The 18,070-nt window shown below is 43.1% G+C and overlaps 1 protein-coding gene across 3 annotated transcripts in view; it reads right to left on the bottom strand.

Annotated features, from left to right (window-relative positions):
• METTL9 (methyltransferase 9, His-X-His N1(pi)-histidine) overlaps positions 1–14,229 on the bottom strand; it is a 43,403-nt gene extending 29,174 nt beyond the window's left edge. The window contains exons 1-2 of one of the 3 annotated variants that reach the window (XM_060123592.1): positions 13,717–14,229; positions 2,522–2,712 (exon numbers count right to left, since the gene is read on the bottom strand). In XM_060123592.1, the coding sequence (XP_059979575.1) occupies positions 2,522–2,712; positions 13,717–14,229 (704 nt within the window). Of the gene's footprint in view, positions 1–2,521; positions 2,713–13,254; positions 13,338–13,716 lie in introns of those variants that run through there. The other 2 variants (XM_060123593.1, XM_060123594.1) reach the window with 2 other exon arrangements.
• Positions 14,230–18,070: the final 3,841 nt, after the last annotated feature.

Below are 18,070 nucleotides of genomic sequence, written 5' to 3'. Positions count from 1 at the left end.
CAAGGTCAGAAAAGTCAGACTTCCTGCAATGTGTGGGACAGTCCCACACAATGAAGAATTATCCTACTTAAAATACCAAGACACTGACTTTTGCTCAGTACAAGGTTTCCAGCAAACACATACCACGGAGAGGTATGGCTCTCTAATTTGTCTTTAACTCCCAAAGTTAGTGATGTCGATGTATTTTTTTGGTGTGTGTGTGTGTGTGCGCAAAAAAACATCCTACGTTCTCTAAGTTCTCTCTAGATTTAAAGTCTACAGAGGAGATAAACCTCCTTACAAATATCTTCCTTATAAAATAAACTCTGAAAACAGCTATCAAGTCTCTCCTTACTTGGTCTTCCCCTTCCCAGTAAAGGACGTCGATAAGTACCTTATCTTTTTAATTCAAGAAGGTTACCATAGGGACTTCCCTGGTGGTCCAGTGGTAAAGAATCTGCCTTCCAATGCAGGGGACACGGCTCGATCCCTGGTCGGGGAACTAAGATCCCACATGCCGCGGGGCAACTAAGCCCACGAGCCACAACTACTGAGCTCGCACACCTTAATGCGAGAGCCTGGGTGCCACAAACTACAGTGCCCACGGCCTCTGGAGCCCACGTGCCACGACCAGAGAGAGAAAACCCGCACGCCACAACTAGAGAGAAGCCCGCAAGCATCAACAAAGAGCCCATGCACCGCATGGAAAAGATCTCGCATTCCGCAACAAAGATCCCGCATGCCGCAACTAAGACCCAACGCAGCCAAAAAAACCCACAAAATAAATAAAATAAATAAATATTCTTTAAAAAAAGGTTACCATAGTAATTATTTCTATAAGAGACAGCCACTTGTGGTAATAAGTTTCCATTGCCATAGACGGAAATTCCCAATGGGCTCAAAGTTAAGCTTCCAGCTGAGAATAGGACACAGGGCAAGAGATGTTTTTGTTTTGTTGGGGGAGAGGGGTGCCAAGGGGGGATGAAGGGGTGGGGATGAGGGTTATTTAAAAAAGAAAAGCAGAAGAGCTGTGGATAAGATAAGCCAAAACGGATTTATTAATCTTATTGCCCCTTTGACCGAACTGTGAAATCCCAGAGCAGAGAATTTTAACCAGGGGCGAACAGGGTAGAGGTAGGGGGAAGCGGTTTAGAGTTTGAAATCTCCCTAAATTATATGCAAAATGCTGAATGTAAGGACTATTTGAAGAGAGAATTTCTACTTTATATCACTTTCAAAGAGGTACAGGGCCCCCAAAAGGTTAAAAATCACCGCTGCGGTGACTTGTCTGCTTTCCCAGCGAAAAAATAAATGGTACAGAACAGAAATTCAATGCCGTGAATTTTAGAAACAAAATGTCAGACCAAGTTGTTTAAACTCAACTACCAATACAAAAATAACAACTGTTTGCTAAAGCAAATTTAAGGCAATTTCATATAAACAATGAAGAAATCTTGAGAAACGGCTCATGGTTCCTGAAAACATATTTAAGGACCAGATGATAGACTGGGGATCCAGACATTCAGTAGAAGCTGGCTCCAAACCTCAAGGGAAGAAAAAGTGGGCCCAGCCAGTGGCTTCAAGTGGTCCAACAGGCTTTTCAAGCACTGAGCCCTGCTGCTTTTCTCTTTGGAGTTCTGGATTCTTAGGCTTTGCGGTGTCTGAAAATTTGGCCAAGAAAGGATAAAAATATTCCTAAAGCTTCTTCCATAGACTTATATGAGAGAACCACTCTAGGGATAGAGAATTCCACAATGTTTACAAAATTCTGGTGAGTCTAAACATTATGTAAGAATAGATGGAGGGACTTCCCTGGTGGCACAATGGTTAAGACTCCACACTCCCAATGCAGGGGGCCTGGGTTTGACCCCTGGTCAGGGAACTAGATCCCACATGCATGCCGCAACTAAGAGCCCACATGCTACAACTAAGAAGCCCACGTGCCACAACTAAGGAGCCCGCCTGCTGCAACTAAGACCCAGCACAACGAAATAAATAAATAAATATTTTTAAAAAGAAAGAAAGAAAGAACAGATGGAGAACCCTTCACTCGAACAAGCCACCATCCACTGCTGGCCTGAATTAGTTCCCAAAAAAACTTGCTCCTGGGAAGTGTGCTTAAGGCAAAGATCTTACTTTTCAGCCTATGTTAAGATGGTTCCAACCATCTTGCTCCTCTCTAATAGATCAGCATAGGCATCACCTGGAACACGTTAAAAATGCAAAATCTCTGGTCCCACCCCAGACCTACTGACTCAGAATCTGCCTTTTAACCAGATACCCAGGTGATTCCTGTGCACATCAAAGTGGGAAGCACTGTGATTCCCATCACAGAAATACAGACCAATGAGGCTGTTTATCAAGATCAAGTTACAGTGAATTTTAAAAGCATAATTGCAGAGGCTGAGACACTGGGCCAAGGATTCTGACTAGAAGTGTTGTAGCTGTAGAGGTGGTCAACATCTCAACAAGGTAACTTTTCGTTTTCCTTTTCTTTTTTTAGACCTAAGGATAAAGAAAAAAGTATCCAAGATTCACTTACCCATTGATAGATGTTCTAGACATAAACAGGCTAAAAACAGATGACACAAAAGAGTGATATAATTGGATAAACAGCCAGCCCGATTTCTCAATGCTGTTGTTTAAGAAGATCTGTGTTCCTTGATCGAGGTAACTCTGAACAAAGACAGCCTGGAGTGATTCACATAATTTCTCTCTGTTGCACGCATACCACTAAAAAGAAAGAAGAAAAAAAATGAAAACATACAACTGAAGCGTCATCTAAGAAGTCCAAAAACAAAAAATAGAAGACTAAATTAAATCTAAGATTTCCAAATGTTATAATCTCATGGCACTTTAAGAATAATCATCATCTCTTATATGACCTATAAGGCATAAAGTATTTCCTCATACATAATTCCTGGTTTAATTCTCATTACCTTCAGGGTACGCAGAGAACAGTGGGGGAAGGGTGAAGAGGCTTCTGAGTCATGCAGCTCAGTAAGTGACAGAGCCAGGCCACCGTCCAAGTGCTCTGACTCCTGGCCCAAAACTCTGTCACCATATCCCCCTGAACCCCAAGATTAGGAAAACTGTTGGCCTCTCCTTCACTGGGGTTCAACATAAGGCAATAACTACCAACATTAACCTTGTTTTTAGATAAGAAAACAGTCACTCAATGCAATGATTTAACTCGAAACCACCAGACAAATCAAGTAAGCGGAGGAGGAACAGCAGAATTTAATATTCCAGTGACCAGATTAAGCTGCGCTTCTTCTTGTGGGCTAAATAGGGACCTTTAGGAACACTGAGGTGCGCTTTACCAGGTCATATAACATTCTACTAGACAGGAGCCAAGTATGTTTGAGAAAGATTAAGAAGTTACTTAAGGTCACATGCAACCAATGAGAAGACAAAGTAATAACATGCTAAGAACCAGATTTCTAGGAATAGGCTCTAACCAGAACACACTTTTAGAACAAAATTCAAGAACCTCAACTGTGGATGAAATGTAATCTTCCGTGATAAATGTGTCCCGTTTTCATCTAGCGTTAGTATACCAGAGAAGGGGGTAAGCAGCCTGCAGGGCGCCGCAGCTCTAGAGTGAGCTCATCATCAAGTCCTGGCTCAGCCATTCCCGTGTATGAGCTCACACAAGTCACTTAATCTCTGAGCCTCTGTAAATTCATCTGTAGACTAGAGATGTCACTGGTTTCTATCTATCCTGGTAGGTTACTTAGAGGATTAAGCAAGTTAATGCAGGCCAATCCTCAATATAGGACCAGACACATGAGACTACTGTAATAATAATAGCCGTGAGATAAAGTCCTCTGACATGGCCTGATAAATAAACGTAAGTCCATTAAGTACCATGATGAAACTGCAGAGTAGACCAGTTACTATTAATCTGTTATCCACTAAGAAACAATCAATTTCTCCCAATGAGTAGCCAAAAGTAACCTGCTTCCCCCTGACAAACACGACCATTCATCAGCAGTAGGTGTCCTGTAAACTGCTTGCACAATTGATGGACCAATTTTACAGTCATCCTAAGCTTGCTAAATATTGAATGAAATCTTGGGTAATATTCCCGACACTAACATTGAAAGGAACCAGTTATAAACCAATACAAAGAAGCAGACAGGCACATTAAGATTTCAAAGATTAACTAATCTTTTTACGAACTCTGTGCCCTGACTTGATAAACCAAATCTTTCCAATTGTTGACTGATTTGTGTTAATTTACCATTAAACACTTTTACCAAAACTGCTTCAGCTTGATACTATTTTTATTTTTCCCACTCTACATGGTAAGCTTTGAAGCTTCTTACATTCACTGCCTACACTTTTTTCCTTGGTCTGAAAACGTTCATGCTTAATCATTAACTAATTCTTAACACTCATTGTGCCTGAAGTTATGCCCCAGTGCAGGTCATAAACCATTTTTTATTATATGCCTGACCTCCTGGTTCACATTCTGAACTCTGTAATACTGAGGCCATTCTAACTTTTATTTTCTCTTAATTCTCTGAAATGACTAATCAAGATGAAAGCCATCACCTTGGTAATAGGCAATCAGGTACATTCTATTAACGTGGACAAGAAGTCATTCAAGTGGAACAGAGGAGCTAAGAATTCTTTGGCATCCACTTGTAAATGGACAACCAGAACAATAACAGACTCTGACTTCCAGAACTAAGCAAGAATTGGCACCATTAACTGCAAATAATGCTTTCAAGTGCTCCCCAAAACTCAAGTTTTTAACAGCATTTCTCTCAATTCATCAACATTAACACATGTGGTTGAACCTTTACTGCCATACAAATCTTTCAGAAAAGAAAATGCTTACTGAAAAGACTGTGCTACAGAATAAAAAGGAGTAATGCCCTTCTCTTTAAAGATGAAGGTTGAATTCCATGTTCCTCCTGACCATCTGTATGACACTAATGTCAATTCCATAGCAGCATTATTCATAACTACCAAAAAGTGGAGACAACCCCAATGTCCATCAACTGACGAATGGATAACCAACATGTGATTGATCCATACAACGGAATATTATTTCAGCCATAAAAAGGAATGAGGTACTGATTCACGAGACAACATGAACTATGAATATTATGCTAAGTGAAATAAGTCAGTCACAAAAGGCCACAAATTACATGATTTCATTTACATGAATTGTCCAGAATAGGCAGGTCCAGAGACAGAAAGTAGAAAGTAGATCACGGTTACCAAGGGTTTGGGGAGAGGAGGCAATGGAGAGTGTCTGCTAATGAATATGGGGTTTCTGTATCAAGTGATGAAAATGTTCTAAAATTAGAAAGTGAGGATGGTTGTACACCTTTGTGACTATACTAATAAGCACTGAATTGTACACTTAGAAAACTTAAGTGGTCAAGCATATCTCTTTAAAAATGCAAATTTCAAATGCAAATCTAATCATGTCAATACCCTGCTTCAGAGAAGTCTTAATATCCAAAATACTTAATGTGGCTTACAAGGCCCTACAGGATTGTCCATTCTGTGTCCACAGCCTCACTTCACGACACTCCCTACCAATCCATAACACCCAGCCACTCACTATGTCACAACACTGTACCCTTCTTTCTTTTTCTGGAAGGCTCCTTTCCCAAGGCTGTTTCGCATGGTATTTGCTGTCTCCTACATTTCCCACCACCCCAACTGACCTAAGCCTAAATATTTCTTCAAGTAAGTTTCCCTTGAACTTCCAGACTAGGATGGATCCCCTGTTCTAATACTCTCTCACATCTCCCAAGTCTCCTCAGTAACATTTATAACCACTGAACTGAACACCTGTATATAATTGCATGTCCGGTGTCTATCTTCCCAGGTAGACAGAAAGCACCATAAAAGGTCAGGGACAATGACTGACTTCAGTGACTGGCACAGATACGGATGAACAGTAAATGTTCATCTGTTTAACAATTATTGTTAAAAATCACAGGCAGTCTAACAGATAAAATTTAGAGTTTCTAGTAAAATCCTGGAGAGAACACAAGGATAACCATGGAGACAGGTGTCACTGGGTTTCATCAATTTCTAAAACTTCAAGGTTTTTGCAAGGCCTTGCTTAAACCCAATTCTGTAAATAGTAGTTAAGCTACCCATCCACCACAAAACTGCATTAGCAGAGCAAGCAATGAAGGAACACACCGAGTGCCTACCTTGTACCAGGCACCTGGCAGAGCACTTCACATTTCATTTCCCACCTTATAGCTCCTGAGTGAATAGGAAGCCTGGGGTTTCTGAGCACTCCCAGCTGATTCAAGCTCCTGTTCTAGGTGCATGTGGTTTTTTTATGAGTTTCTTTCAAAGAAGCTTCTCTTTGCTTCAGGCTACCCAGTGTATCTGTCTGAGAAAGCAGAACTATTCTGGCCAGTTAGACTGACTAAATGTGTCTAAAGATAATCCGATCTAGATAGCAACTAAATTACACTAGGCCAGGGTTTCTCAACCTCAGCACTACTGACATTTGGAGCTGGACAATCCTTGTTATGGGGGCTGCCTTGTGCACTGCAGGATGTTTAGCAGCATCCTTAGCCCGTACCCAGCAGATGCCAGTAGCACCCTCCAGTTATGACAACCCAAAATGTCCCAGACATTGCCAAGTGTCCCTGAAGGTACAAAATCACCACTGCTTAAGAACCCCTAAATGGGCTTACCCAGAAAATTTCATTAGCATTTCCTAACCATCCCAGCTCAAAAGTGGTCTAGGGAAAATTAAAGATGGACTCACTGGCCTCCAGGAACTTACATTCCAGAGGAGGGAAAAAATCAGAAACCCAGAGAAACAAGTAATGTCATCGTGACCTTGGCCAGGACCTTCAGGCCTTAAATACGTAGTCACCTTGCCCTTAAGATGTTGACAGAAAGTCAGTGCAGGAGCCCATGCAACCATGTGGCAGTCCCCCTGGAGTTACCTCTCTCCAGACAACCCAGCTTAAATGAAAAGCTTTAATGAGCTCTCACTAAGTGGCCTGTCTGTAGGCTTCTGCACATGTTCAAGCAGGTGAGTTCTTTGAACGTGTGCTCCTCAAAGACTACAGAGACAAATGTGCACAGGCAAGAACAAAGTATCATGCCTGTTAAAGGTTCACCTTGGAAGGACTGTGTACCAGCCCTACTGTAGGGCTGTACTCCTCAGCTGGAGACCACAGCGTCTGAAAAAGCATCTTATGAGCTAGCATCTCCCTTTAAAGTTTGCTTGAGTTTTGTTCAATGGAAATAAGTAAGGAAATCTTTGAAATAACAAAGTCTAATCAAGCCAGAGTTATGCCATGCAGTCATCTGCTGATGCCAAGTGTGAAATAGGATGCGATAACTAAACATAACATCTTCTAAAAGAGGTTACAGTAAATAGCAATGTTCTCCCTACTAGCAACAAGACTGTAGAGATACTAATAATTAGCCAAACAATAAATGGCCAAATCAGGTAGACATGACAGGGTACCAGCTAGTCAACATAATGAAGTGTTAAGTCATGTCTTAAAGATTTCATTAAGGCCATGGAAATCTCCTCATCTTTATATAACCTTGTTTGATGAATCGTTCCTTTAAAGTAGAAATGCAATTTCCCTATAAAATTATATCTGCTTATCAGACTGAGGGATACAGTTAAAAGTTTTTCTGAAATTATTTTTTTGAGTTCCTCAACTAGTCAAACACGTGGTATATGATATAGTAGTCTTTTCTTCCAAAATACAAAGGACTTGCGCACATTAGTAAAATTAGAATTAGAAAGTTATTTTAAAAAACCAACTTCCTGATTTTAATAAAAAATAAATATTTGGTATTTATCGCCAGTTCCCAGCACAGAGCTCCTAAAAACCTTAGAGAAACTCAGGAGTGATAAAACACCTTTTGTATGCTCACGAGATGACCGGGAGGGCAGGGTGGAACTTTCAGCCCCACCACTAACATCCAGGGAGGGGAGAGAAGCTAGAGATGGAGTTCAATCACCAAAGGCCGAAGATTTCATCAGTCATGCCTTGGTAATGAAACCTCCATAAAACTCCTAAAAGACAGGGTTCTGGGTGCTTCCAGGTGGCTGGGTGCTTCCAGGTGGCTGAACACATCGATACGCTGGGAGGGTGGCCTACCTGGACAGGGCACGGAGGCTCTGTGCCACCCTCTCCAACCCCCAACCCCTTGCCCTATGCATCTGTTCCACTTGGCTGTTCCTGAGCTGTATCCTCTATAATAAACCATAAGCAGAAGTAAAGTGTTTTCCTAAGCTCTGTGAGTCATTTCAGCAAGTTATTTAACCTGATGGGGGTTGTGGAAACCACAGAGTTTATAAACAAGTCCGACAGAAGCATGGGTGGACTGTGGACCCTCAACTTGTAGCTGACATGTGAAGTGAGGGCAGTCTTGCAGGAAGGAGCCCTTAAGTCTCTGGGCTGTTAACTCCGGGTAGTGTCAAACAGAAGTGAATTGTAGAACACCTAGTTAGTGTCAGAGAATTGGCTGGTGTCACAAGAAAGACACCACAGGTAAGATTTTTTTTTTCAATGTTAAACTTGACCTAAGCATGCACAAACTGGATGAAAGCCAGAACTTCAAGCGCTTGTCCCATCTTTATCTAACTCACAAACTGCAAGAACAACTTGGTTTTTGTACTCAGCTACATAATTTCAATGTCTACACAGACGTCCACTAGAATGGGGACAGTTTGCCATTAAGAAGGCAGTCTACTTTCACAGCCCCTCAGACAACAAGGATTCCTAGGAGAGACACCATGAAACAGTGGGAAAAGCCTGGGCCTTGAAACCAGACAGAGCAGGGTTTCAAAATCCAACTCTGCCATCTATTAACTGTGCTCTTGGGCAAGTTTCATTGCTCAGCCTCAATCTTCTGTCTGTAAAATGGGGATATACCACATCCAAGAGTTGTTTTGAGGATTAGAGAGGATAATATATTTAAAGTACCTGACACTTAATAGAAGCAAAATAACTTGATTTTCTTTCCCTTCCTGTCCAAGGTCCACAAAAGCCAGTCAGAGAACTGAAGTTCAAGGGAATGCCCAAAAACCACACTGTAGGTCTGGGCACCCAGCCATTCTCAAAAGAAATGAGTAAGCAAAGACCTGAGATATTCAGTACCACTAAAAACAACCAGAAAGGCTCCACTGACAGGGTCCAGCAGAATCTTTTCTACTACAGCAGGTGGTAAGACCAAGCCTGACGACATTGACCTTGACAGCTAAGGATTCAAAAATCACATTCTCAGTTCTACAATGCAATCATGTCAGTCCAGACGTTTAATCATTGACACCTTGTGTATAAGTACAGCTTAGGAGGAGATATTCAAATCATTCATTCTTTTTCTACAAATGACACAAACCTAAACCAACAACCTCTTTATGTGAGATTTCAAAGTGCAGAGTAACAAGACACCTTCACGTCCATGGAGGGAAACAACTTATACAGATTAGATTAAATTGTTTCAGCTCTGATGTAATGAATAAATTACTGGCAATCTTCATTTCAAATACTCACTCACTGTTTGTATTTTACAATCCTAAGATTTTAACCACGCTTCAGAGGGTCTAAAAAACTCTTTTACTGGAAGTACGTGGGTCCCCTAGGGCACCTTCAGAGGGGAACATAAAGGCCTCTGGTATATCCAGAAGAACAGAGCATCCCCGTGTTCTGTAAAACTGAAGCAAACACTTGTTTAGGGTTTCAACACAGGTTATAAGGAAGGAAGAAACCCTTTTCAAAATCTCTTTGGTATTCGGCTGCAAAGGCCTCCAGACTTTCAAAGGCAGCTCAGAGGAGGACACGAACCTATCCATCAGTGTCTGTCTGGCTAGCTGACTGGCCCCACTGAGCACTGATAACTCATGCCTGACTTGGGTCCACCTCCATAAGGTAACTGGGGAGTGAGGGGCAGCAGGCAGAATCTGTCCTTTAGCATAACCTTTGATCTTTCGCTGTGATGTCCAAGTGTTTTTTCATTTGGAAAAAAATCCAAATCATTTCAATTCTATCTTAAATCCACCACTGCTTATGGCAAAGCACAGTTCAAGTTTATATAAGAAGGTGAAAAAATAAAATGTCAGATATACACATATTTGCAATTTTATGTCACACCTTATTAACTCCCGATAATGTTATCTGTGCTTTTAAAAAAAACCTTGCAGTATGTCACCTGCAGAAATAGTCCTGGCCTGGCTCCAAGGAGTTCGATAAAAATCCTTTTTTCACTCCATCAATTGAGAAGCTGCTGAATAACTGTTATTATCAAGAACCTAGTTAGTGGGGCCTAAGAGTCCTTTAAGAGTTTCAATAGCTCTTTAATAGTTGCCTTAACTTTAAGTACTAGGTGCAATGCCTCAAAAAGACTAGATCCAAAGTTTTTGTTGCTGTTATCTTCTTTGTAAGTTCCGGGTCAGCCAATATTGAAAAGTCACATATCTAGTTTCTCACTGTCTGCCTCAATTTCTTCCCAGTAAGTCAAACTACCCACCTTGCAATCTGTGATTAAGAATGTGCTGCTTAAAAAAAAAGAATGTGCTGCTGATTAAGGAAGCTGGAAATTTTCTCTGGAGGAAACTTTTTTTTCTGTAAAGGGCCAGACAGTAAATATTCTAGGCTTGTAGGTCATAAAGTAGCAACCATGCAACTGTGCCATTGTATCTGGAAGCTCTCACAGATGATAGGTAAACAAAGTTGGTGGCTCTGTTCTAACACAACTTTATTTGTGGATACTGAAATTTGAATTTCATGTAAAAAGATTTTCACATATTACAAAAGATTATATATTTTTTGCAACCATTTAAAAGTATAAAACTACTCTTACTTCACAGTCTGTACAAAAAAGTCAGTGAGCCCAATTTGGCATGCAAGCCATATCCATCCCTACTCTGAGAGAAGCCCTCCCTTGCTTCTCGATTTCCCAAAGTGAAACATAAATCCCAGTTTTGAAGCTAGCACACCAAACCGAGTTATTAAAATGGTGCTGCGACTATAGTTTTAGAGCTGCTTTAGCTCAAAGGAGCCTTGCCTCTCAAGGCTATAGTAACTAAATAGCTATTTTTAAAGAACAAACATTGCCCAAGGTCTGTCTTAAACACAGAATCTACCACCATAACTTCTTAATCAAAATAACCATAAGGAGGGCTTCCCTGGTAGTGCAGTGGTTGAGAGTCCGCCTGCCGATGCAGGGGACACGGGTTCGTGCCCCGGTCCGGGAAGATCCCGTGAGCCATGGCCACTGAGCCTGCACGTCCGGAGCCTGTGCTCCGCAACCGGAGAGGCCAAAACAGTGAGAGGCCCGCGTACCACAAAAAAATAAATAAAATTAAAAAAAAATAAAACTTAAAAAAATAATAATAATAACCATAAGGAAAACTTGTGCTAAGTATGGTTCAATCAAATCCATAACCCCACTTTCATGCAACTGCAAAAGAACCAGATGTGGCTGGCTATGGAAGCCACATACCCAAATGAACACCAGAAGACCCAGTATGAACTATTAATTTGAAGGGAGGAAAAGCGTTTAGGGTTAAGTTACTTCAGAAGCAACTAAGTTTATAAGGCAAACCCAGGATCCTGAAATATAAAGCAGGTAACAAATCATCAACTCAGCCACGTTGCAGAGAGAACAGTCTCCTATTTCACTGTGGTTTCTATACATGTTTCTTTTGTTCATTTTAATCTTTATTCATGGACAATATTTTCATAATGTGCATGTATCAACTCAAAATAATGTCTGGATTGATTGTTCTAAGGAAAAGAGCCAATCTCCCCCTGCCCACCTAATATTCAGAAACCACCAGATTAGTCTTCAGAGAAATTAGCTGCCAAGCTGTCAGGTGCAACTGGTTAGAACACACACATGTACACACGTACACACATACTTTAGTATCTCAGAAGCCTAATGAAGTAAATGAGGTATTACATTTCCTTAGAACCTGGCAGATTCAACTTGATAAAGGTACACAATTAGAAGACATTCAGAGATATCTTGCTAGGACATATTCTGAGGCTATGTCTACAGCTATAGTTCTACCTAGGCCCCATAAAAATCAAGTTACTTAAACAGTTTTTCAGTTTTATAATATGTCTATTTCTTTTTTGAGCACTGAAAACATCAAGTGTACTGCAGTAGAGGTAATCACAAGCGTTGTAATAAACACCTACAGCCAAGAGACTCTACCATAATTCCATGTCAATGGAAATAAGCCTCCTTTTTATCCTACCCAGAAACTTATTTCTACCAACTGTTAAAAAGGACATTTCTATTCATTGTTTTACACCATTATCCATGTTCCTTACAGATATATGACATTTTGGTAACTACATTATCACTACAGTACAACTCTAAAACTGACTGATCAATCTGTAGCACACAATGTGGTTTACAAGTTAAGATCACCGACTAACTTTATGTGCACTCCTAACAATATCATAGGAGTGATTACCTAACAAAGTGCAATAGCTGTGGGATTATAAATTTTAAAAAATTTTATGGAAATTTATGATTTCCTTTAAAAATAGAAAAAGGCCACTATAAATATTTTTTAAAGAAAAACTAAATACTACTTCTCTGAATGAATAGCCTTATCTCCTTAGATAATTCTTTAGTTTCATTAGAACACATGAAATCAACTTCGGTGTAAACTCTGAACACCTGGCATAACAAGAAAAATGACATAGGAAAATGAGAAAACTATGAAAATTATGAGACACAAGATGGGAAGTAATTAGCTACTGCTCTCTGGGAAGGCAAAATGTACTACAAATGCTAGCTATTATAAACGAACACTCTGGCAGAGTTCAAAAGCCTCCTTGCAATAGTCATGTTAACCGCCAACTACATTACGGTCAAATATGAAATATCTCACTCTTAATACTACAAATGCACATATTTAAGCGGCACAAAACTAAGCTAATGAAAAGACTACCCAACGAGCCACACCGCCATCGTTCACAGTGCACAACTACAACTTTTTAAAGAATTCACTCCTGCCCAGTTCTAATAACCCTTCCAGTAGAAGCTTACATCATCTTTCTTATTATCACATCTCTGCAGTCAGATACCAAAATCAAAGTTTAAAGGCGATCTCTCTTTAGTAGCAGGGGAAGGTTCGATAGGATGGGAGTGACGACCTGTCAAACACATTTTTAAGTGCTTAGGGAAAATGTCACCGGAACGAGCCCAGAGAGTTAAATGGCTCACGAAGCACGGTTAATTTCTTTATGACCTTTTGTACGTTCAGAAATTCAACCAGGCAAAAAGAGGCACCGGCTTTTCGGTGTGATTCTCGGAGCTGATGAAGGTTGTCCGGGATAATGGGTTTGGTCCGATCATCTAGCTCTCAGGCCCTGGTGTCAGATGGGTCCCAGTCGCCACGCGCCGACCCCAAAGTTCCTCCGTCCCGCCGCCGGGAGCGGACGCCGAGGTGGCGGAGCGCCTGCAATCACCGCCGGGGACCCAGGAACAATGCGGGGCTCCGGGCCGCGCACGCCGGGGCCGGGGAGGGATAGGGGAGGCCGTCCTCCGCCCGCGCCGCGGAACAAAAGGAGTCGCCGGGCCGGGACCGAGCGCCCGGCCGGGAAGACGGGGGGAAACTTTGTGAGAGGCCGGGGCGGCGGGGCGAGGCCCGGGGGGGCCTCTCGCCATGACGCCCCGCACAATAGCCAGGCTGAGCGCGGGAAGGTCGGCCGCCACGGCCCCGCCCCGCCGGGCCCGGGTTCGGCCCAGTACCTGGTGGTTCTCCTTCCTGCCGCCCGCGGCGGCCGCCGCCGGCCCGCCGGGGCCGCTCGTCATGTTCACGTACAGGGAGCGGGTGAGCGGGCTCCGCAGGGTCCACATCCTCTGCGCCAGCCACACGGACGCCAGGCTCAGACACAGCCAGCCCGCGAGCAGTCTCATCGGGGGCCGCGGCCACTCGCTCGGATCACCGCCGGCGCCGGGGCAAGGAGGAGGACGCGCCACCGCCTCCAGCCGCCGCCGCCGCCGCCGCCGCCGCCCAGGATCGAGCCATCGCGCCCAACTCGCCCATCCAGCCCCTTCAGGGCCGAGGCGGGGGGTGGGGAGGAGCGGGCGGCGCGCAGCCTCCCCGCCTCCCCCGTCCTCTCCGGCCCCGGAACGCCGCCGCCGCCGGCTCCAGTTTCCACCCGGACCACATACGCACGGCTGCGGCGCGTTCTCTCCGAAGCGCGCTCCCTCCTCCCAATGAGCGGGCCGGCCAGGAGGTGGGACAAAGGGAGCGCGCATCCGCGTGGCGCGCGTCCCCGCCTCCCGTTTGGTCGCGGCTCCTTATCATGGCGGAAACGATTTTAAGACTTTTGGGCCAGGGGAGATAATTTCCAAGGCGGTACTGAAGCCTCCCCGTCCCTCCAAGGTAGTGTCCGCGGTTCTTCTGGTCTTTCCTCGCCTTAGTCTTTGCCTCTGGGCCCCTCATTCACGCCCCCACCACGGAGGGACTTTCACCAGGTTGTGCAGATTGACCCGGGGGTGACCCTCATCCCTTTCGTACCTTCGGACACTTGGACCAAGTCCTTGCCAGAGATGGAGACTGCCATTTCTTAACTGTTACTTGCTGAGCTGCGTGGCTTCCTATTTACATTTAGAGCCAACCAGCCAGACCCCCACCCCAAGGACCTCCACCCTGCTTCACAGGAGCTGCAAAGCGGACAGGAATCTAGGGGGGAAAAGTTACCACCAATCCCTCCCCACTTCCCCGCCCAGTTCCCCAAGCCTGGCAGGTTGCTGGCTCCCTGTTTCTAAGAGGCATCGGGGAAAGCTCTGCCTTTGTTGGAAGTTGCTGCAGCTGGGGCACCTGCAAGTAATGTTTTGGTGTGTTGATGACCCTGTCCAAGAATGAAGACCCCAAATTAGAGTCCCTGGCTGCTTGTTTCCTTGAACTAACAAACGGAAGTTGGACCCAGCACTCTTAAAGCCAAGTAAGGTTTGGGAGCAGTATTTACCCAAATGTTTCTTTGATCATTTATAGAACGGGAAGACCTAGCAGCGTTTCAAAACTGAAAGGTTACACTGTGTTCCTGTGTCTGAAGTTCTTCCTGCTGCCACCAAAGCTACAACTAAGGAGTAACATATTTCATGGGTCCTCTAGCTTCACACCTTCCTAGGCTTGTTTAGAAAATGCTTTTAACTTCACTAGAAATAATGTAATACACTGTATTTTAGTTCAAAACAAAAGAAACCTTTCTGTTAACTCCATTAGTGCACTTCAGAGACTGTTATTTAATAGCGTCGTGGTGATCCACTGCTGAGGAACAAAACTGTTGCTTATCCACAAACATTTTTATTAGCTTCTAAGACTCTCAGCTTGGCACCTTTCGCTGACAGGGGCATCTTGTTGCCTAATGTAACACAGGCTATAACAAACAAACAAACAAAAAGGCAGGGAGGGGAAAGGGGAAGGGTACTTTGTGTTCTGTTTCCAGTATATTCCCTGACTTCTCCCTGCCAAACCCCAAAGAGCCTGCACCTTACTAAATCTAGTTCAAACCTCTAGTGGTCCTGACCCAAATCATCAAAAAGGAACTATAGTAACAAGCTCAGATAATTCAGTTTGTTTGCCATGTCACCTCTCTCCACTGTCTCTTGGGATCAGTGTCACAGATAAAGCAGCTCTGTGCCAAAGAAAGCCTTCATCTTTTTCGAGGGGGTGAGTGGGGTGGGGGAGCGTAAAAGCAGCATGAACATATAAAATTACATATTTCATTTCTGCAAACAGAGGAGACCAAAAGATAAGCCCGGCAACTATAGAGTAAGCCTGATGAGCTGAGAAGAAGCAACTAGGTGGCTGCTGTCGTCTAAAGGATTTGGGGTCAGTTGACCACCACGAAGCCTAGCATCTCAAAGGAGCAGACTTTCACTTTAGACCTGAGCAGGCGGCCTGGAAAAATAAATCACTCACGCATTTAAAATACTCCATAATCATCACAAAATATTCAAGTACATGTTATTTACTCTTAGCAAGCACAGGAAGAAACCAAAGCACAGCGTGAACAAATGATGTGCCTAAAGGTAGCAGAACAAATTCAATAGCAGACCTTTTCATAGAAACCGGTATCCCAGCTTGTCGTCCTTTGATCCATCTAAGAAGCCTTGCTGTCTCTCTCTTCTCAGAGAGCCTCTTGAATTACAAATGAGGAGGAAGGAAAACAGCAAGAGTAAATATACTAAGCAGAAGTTCAGATTGCCCTTGGGGACTGCCCCCTTCCTTCATCTACTAGTATGTCACTACTGTATATTAAAACCTCAGTTATCCATCACAGAGAGGGGAAGAGGCACAGATAACACAAAAAGCCAAATAGCAGCCAGTATTCTTTCTAATGTGGCTTTGAAATGCAGTGATATTCAAAAGCTGGGCTCTGCTCAGTGCCCTCCTGACCAGGGCTCAGGTGTGTAGCTTGGGTCACATCTCTGTGCACAGGCCCAAAATCTTGACTGGATGGATCACTTTCCTATCTAGAACTCTAGGCAGGGCACTTTTTGTTGTAACTGTTCTTATCAGCTACAAATTACGACACCCTCATGTTCTCTTTTCAATTACAAAGAGAACCTATAGAGAGAGAGAGCTGGATCTGTAGAGGACACAGAATGTGCCATCACTGTTGTTCATTGTCATCTCTTTGAAGAGGTAATGGACTAAAAAGAACTCATGTAATCACGTATTTTCACGGACTTAGATTCTTTTTATACTTCTTAATATTTTGTAGAGTGTCAGAGAAAGGTGCAAGTTTTCCCCAGTGTATTCAATAGATGTTCCTTGTGGTTATTAAGCAATGAGCACCTCTAAAACATAAAACTAGTAAATATATTCAACAATTATTTTTAATTAATAAATATAAGGAAGGGATTTTTATCTGAACTTGGTTGATATAATCTCAGGCATATGCAATGACATCACTATGGTTACTGATAAAGTCTAAGCTAAGGTGAAACTGCAAATAGGTTTAAAAGATAAATAAATAAATGGCAGGGGCTTCCCTGGTGGCGCAGTGGTTGAGAGTCCGCCTGCCGATGCAGGGGACGCGGGTTCGTGCCCCGGTCCGGGAAGATCCCACATGCCGCGGAGCGGCTGGGCCCGTGAGCCATGGCCGCTGAGCCTGCGCGTCCGGAGCCTGTGCTCCGCAACGGGAGAGGCCACAACAGTGAGAGGCCCACGTACAGCAAAAAATAAAAAATGGCAGCATAAAGTAGCAGAATTGAACCAAGAGTCTGAAAACCTGGTTAGCAAATACAAATAATACAATATACTCTACTGGAAATCTCCTAATGCTACTCATTAGCATAGTGGTTTATCCTCTGAGCTCTGAAAGAGACCACCTGGGTTTGAAGCCTGGCTCTACATTTCTTGATTTTGCGATTTGAGGCAAACAACTTGACCTCTCTAGGTCTTGGTCTCCTCATCTGTAAAACGGAGGTAATAATATATAATATTATTATATATTATTATATAATATATAATGTATCACATCATGGGGATGTGGTGAGGATTAAATTGTATATTCTAAATATAGAGGGCTTAGCATAGTGCCTCAACACATAGTAAGTTCTCAAAAAAATGTTAATTTGCTCTTGCTTTCACTGTAACTTGGATAACTCAACCTCTTCCGAACCTCCCTCTTCTCATCTATAAACTGTGGGCCACGATTCTGAGTCGCTTAGTTCACAATATGTCTATGAGAATCAGATGATCTGAAAGCTTCATAAACTATAAAAACTCAACCGAGATTATCATAACGATGCTCATTCCTAATGCGACTGGTCTCTGCAAAGCTAACCTCCATAAAACATTCCCTTAGAGCCCACGATTATAGCTCCTCCTCATAATGTGTCTGTCTATTCCCACACCCCTTCCTGAGACTTTGAACTAGGAAGTGAGAATGAAAGTGGCTAAAAGGAACATGAAACACAAAACTATTTACATAACATTCAAACCTAGAATCACAAAATCAGGCAGCAAATTCAAGTTTATGTACTTGTCAGAGATGCCTGTCTTCTTAGTAGGAAAACCTTTCCATCTCTGATGTATGAAACTCTTCCTGGCTGGCTCATTTGCATACCTTTGGGCCAGCCACAG

This window comes from Lagenorhynchus albirostris, chromosome 15 (assembly GCF_949774975.1).
Source record: "Lagenorhynchus albirostris chromosome 15, mLagAlb1.1, whole genome shotgun sequence".
NCBI classification, from domain to species: domain Eukaryota; kingdom Metazoa; phylum Chordata; class Mammalia; order Artiodactyla; family Delphinidae; genus Lagenorhynchus; species Lagenorhynchus albirostris.
Note: the sequence above shows the minus strand (reverse complement) of the source record. Positions and strands in the feature narration are given on the sequence as shown.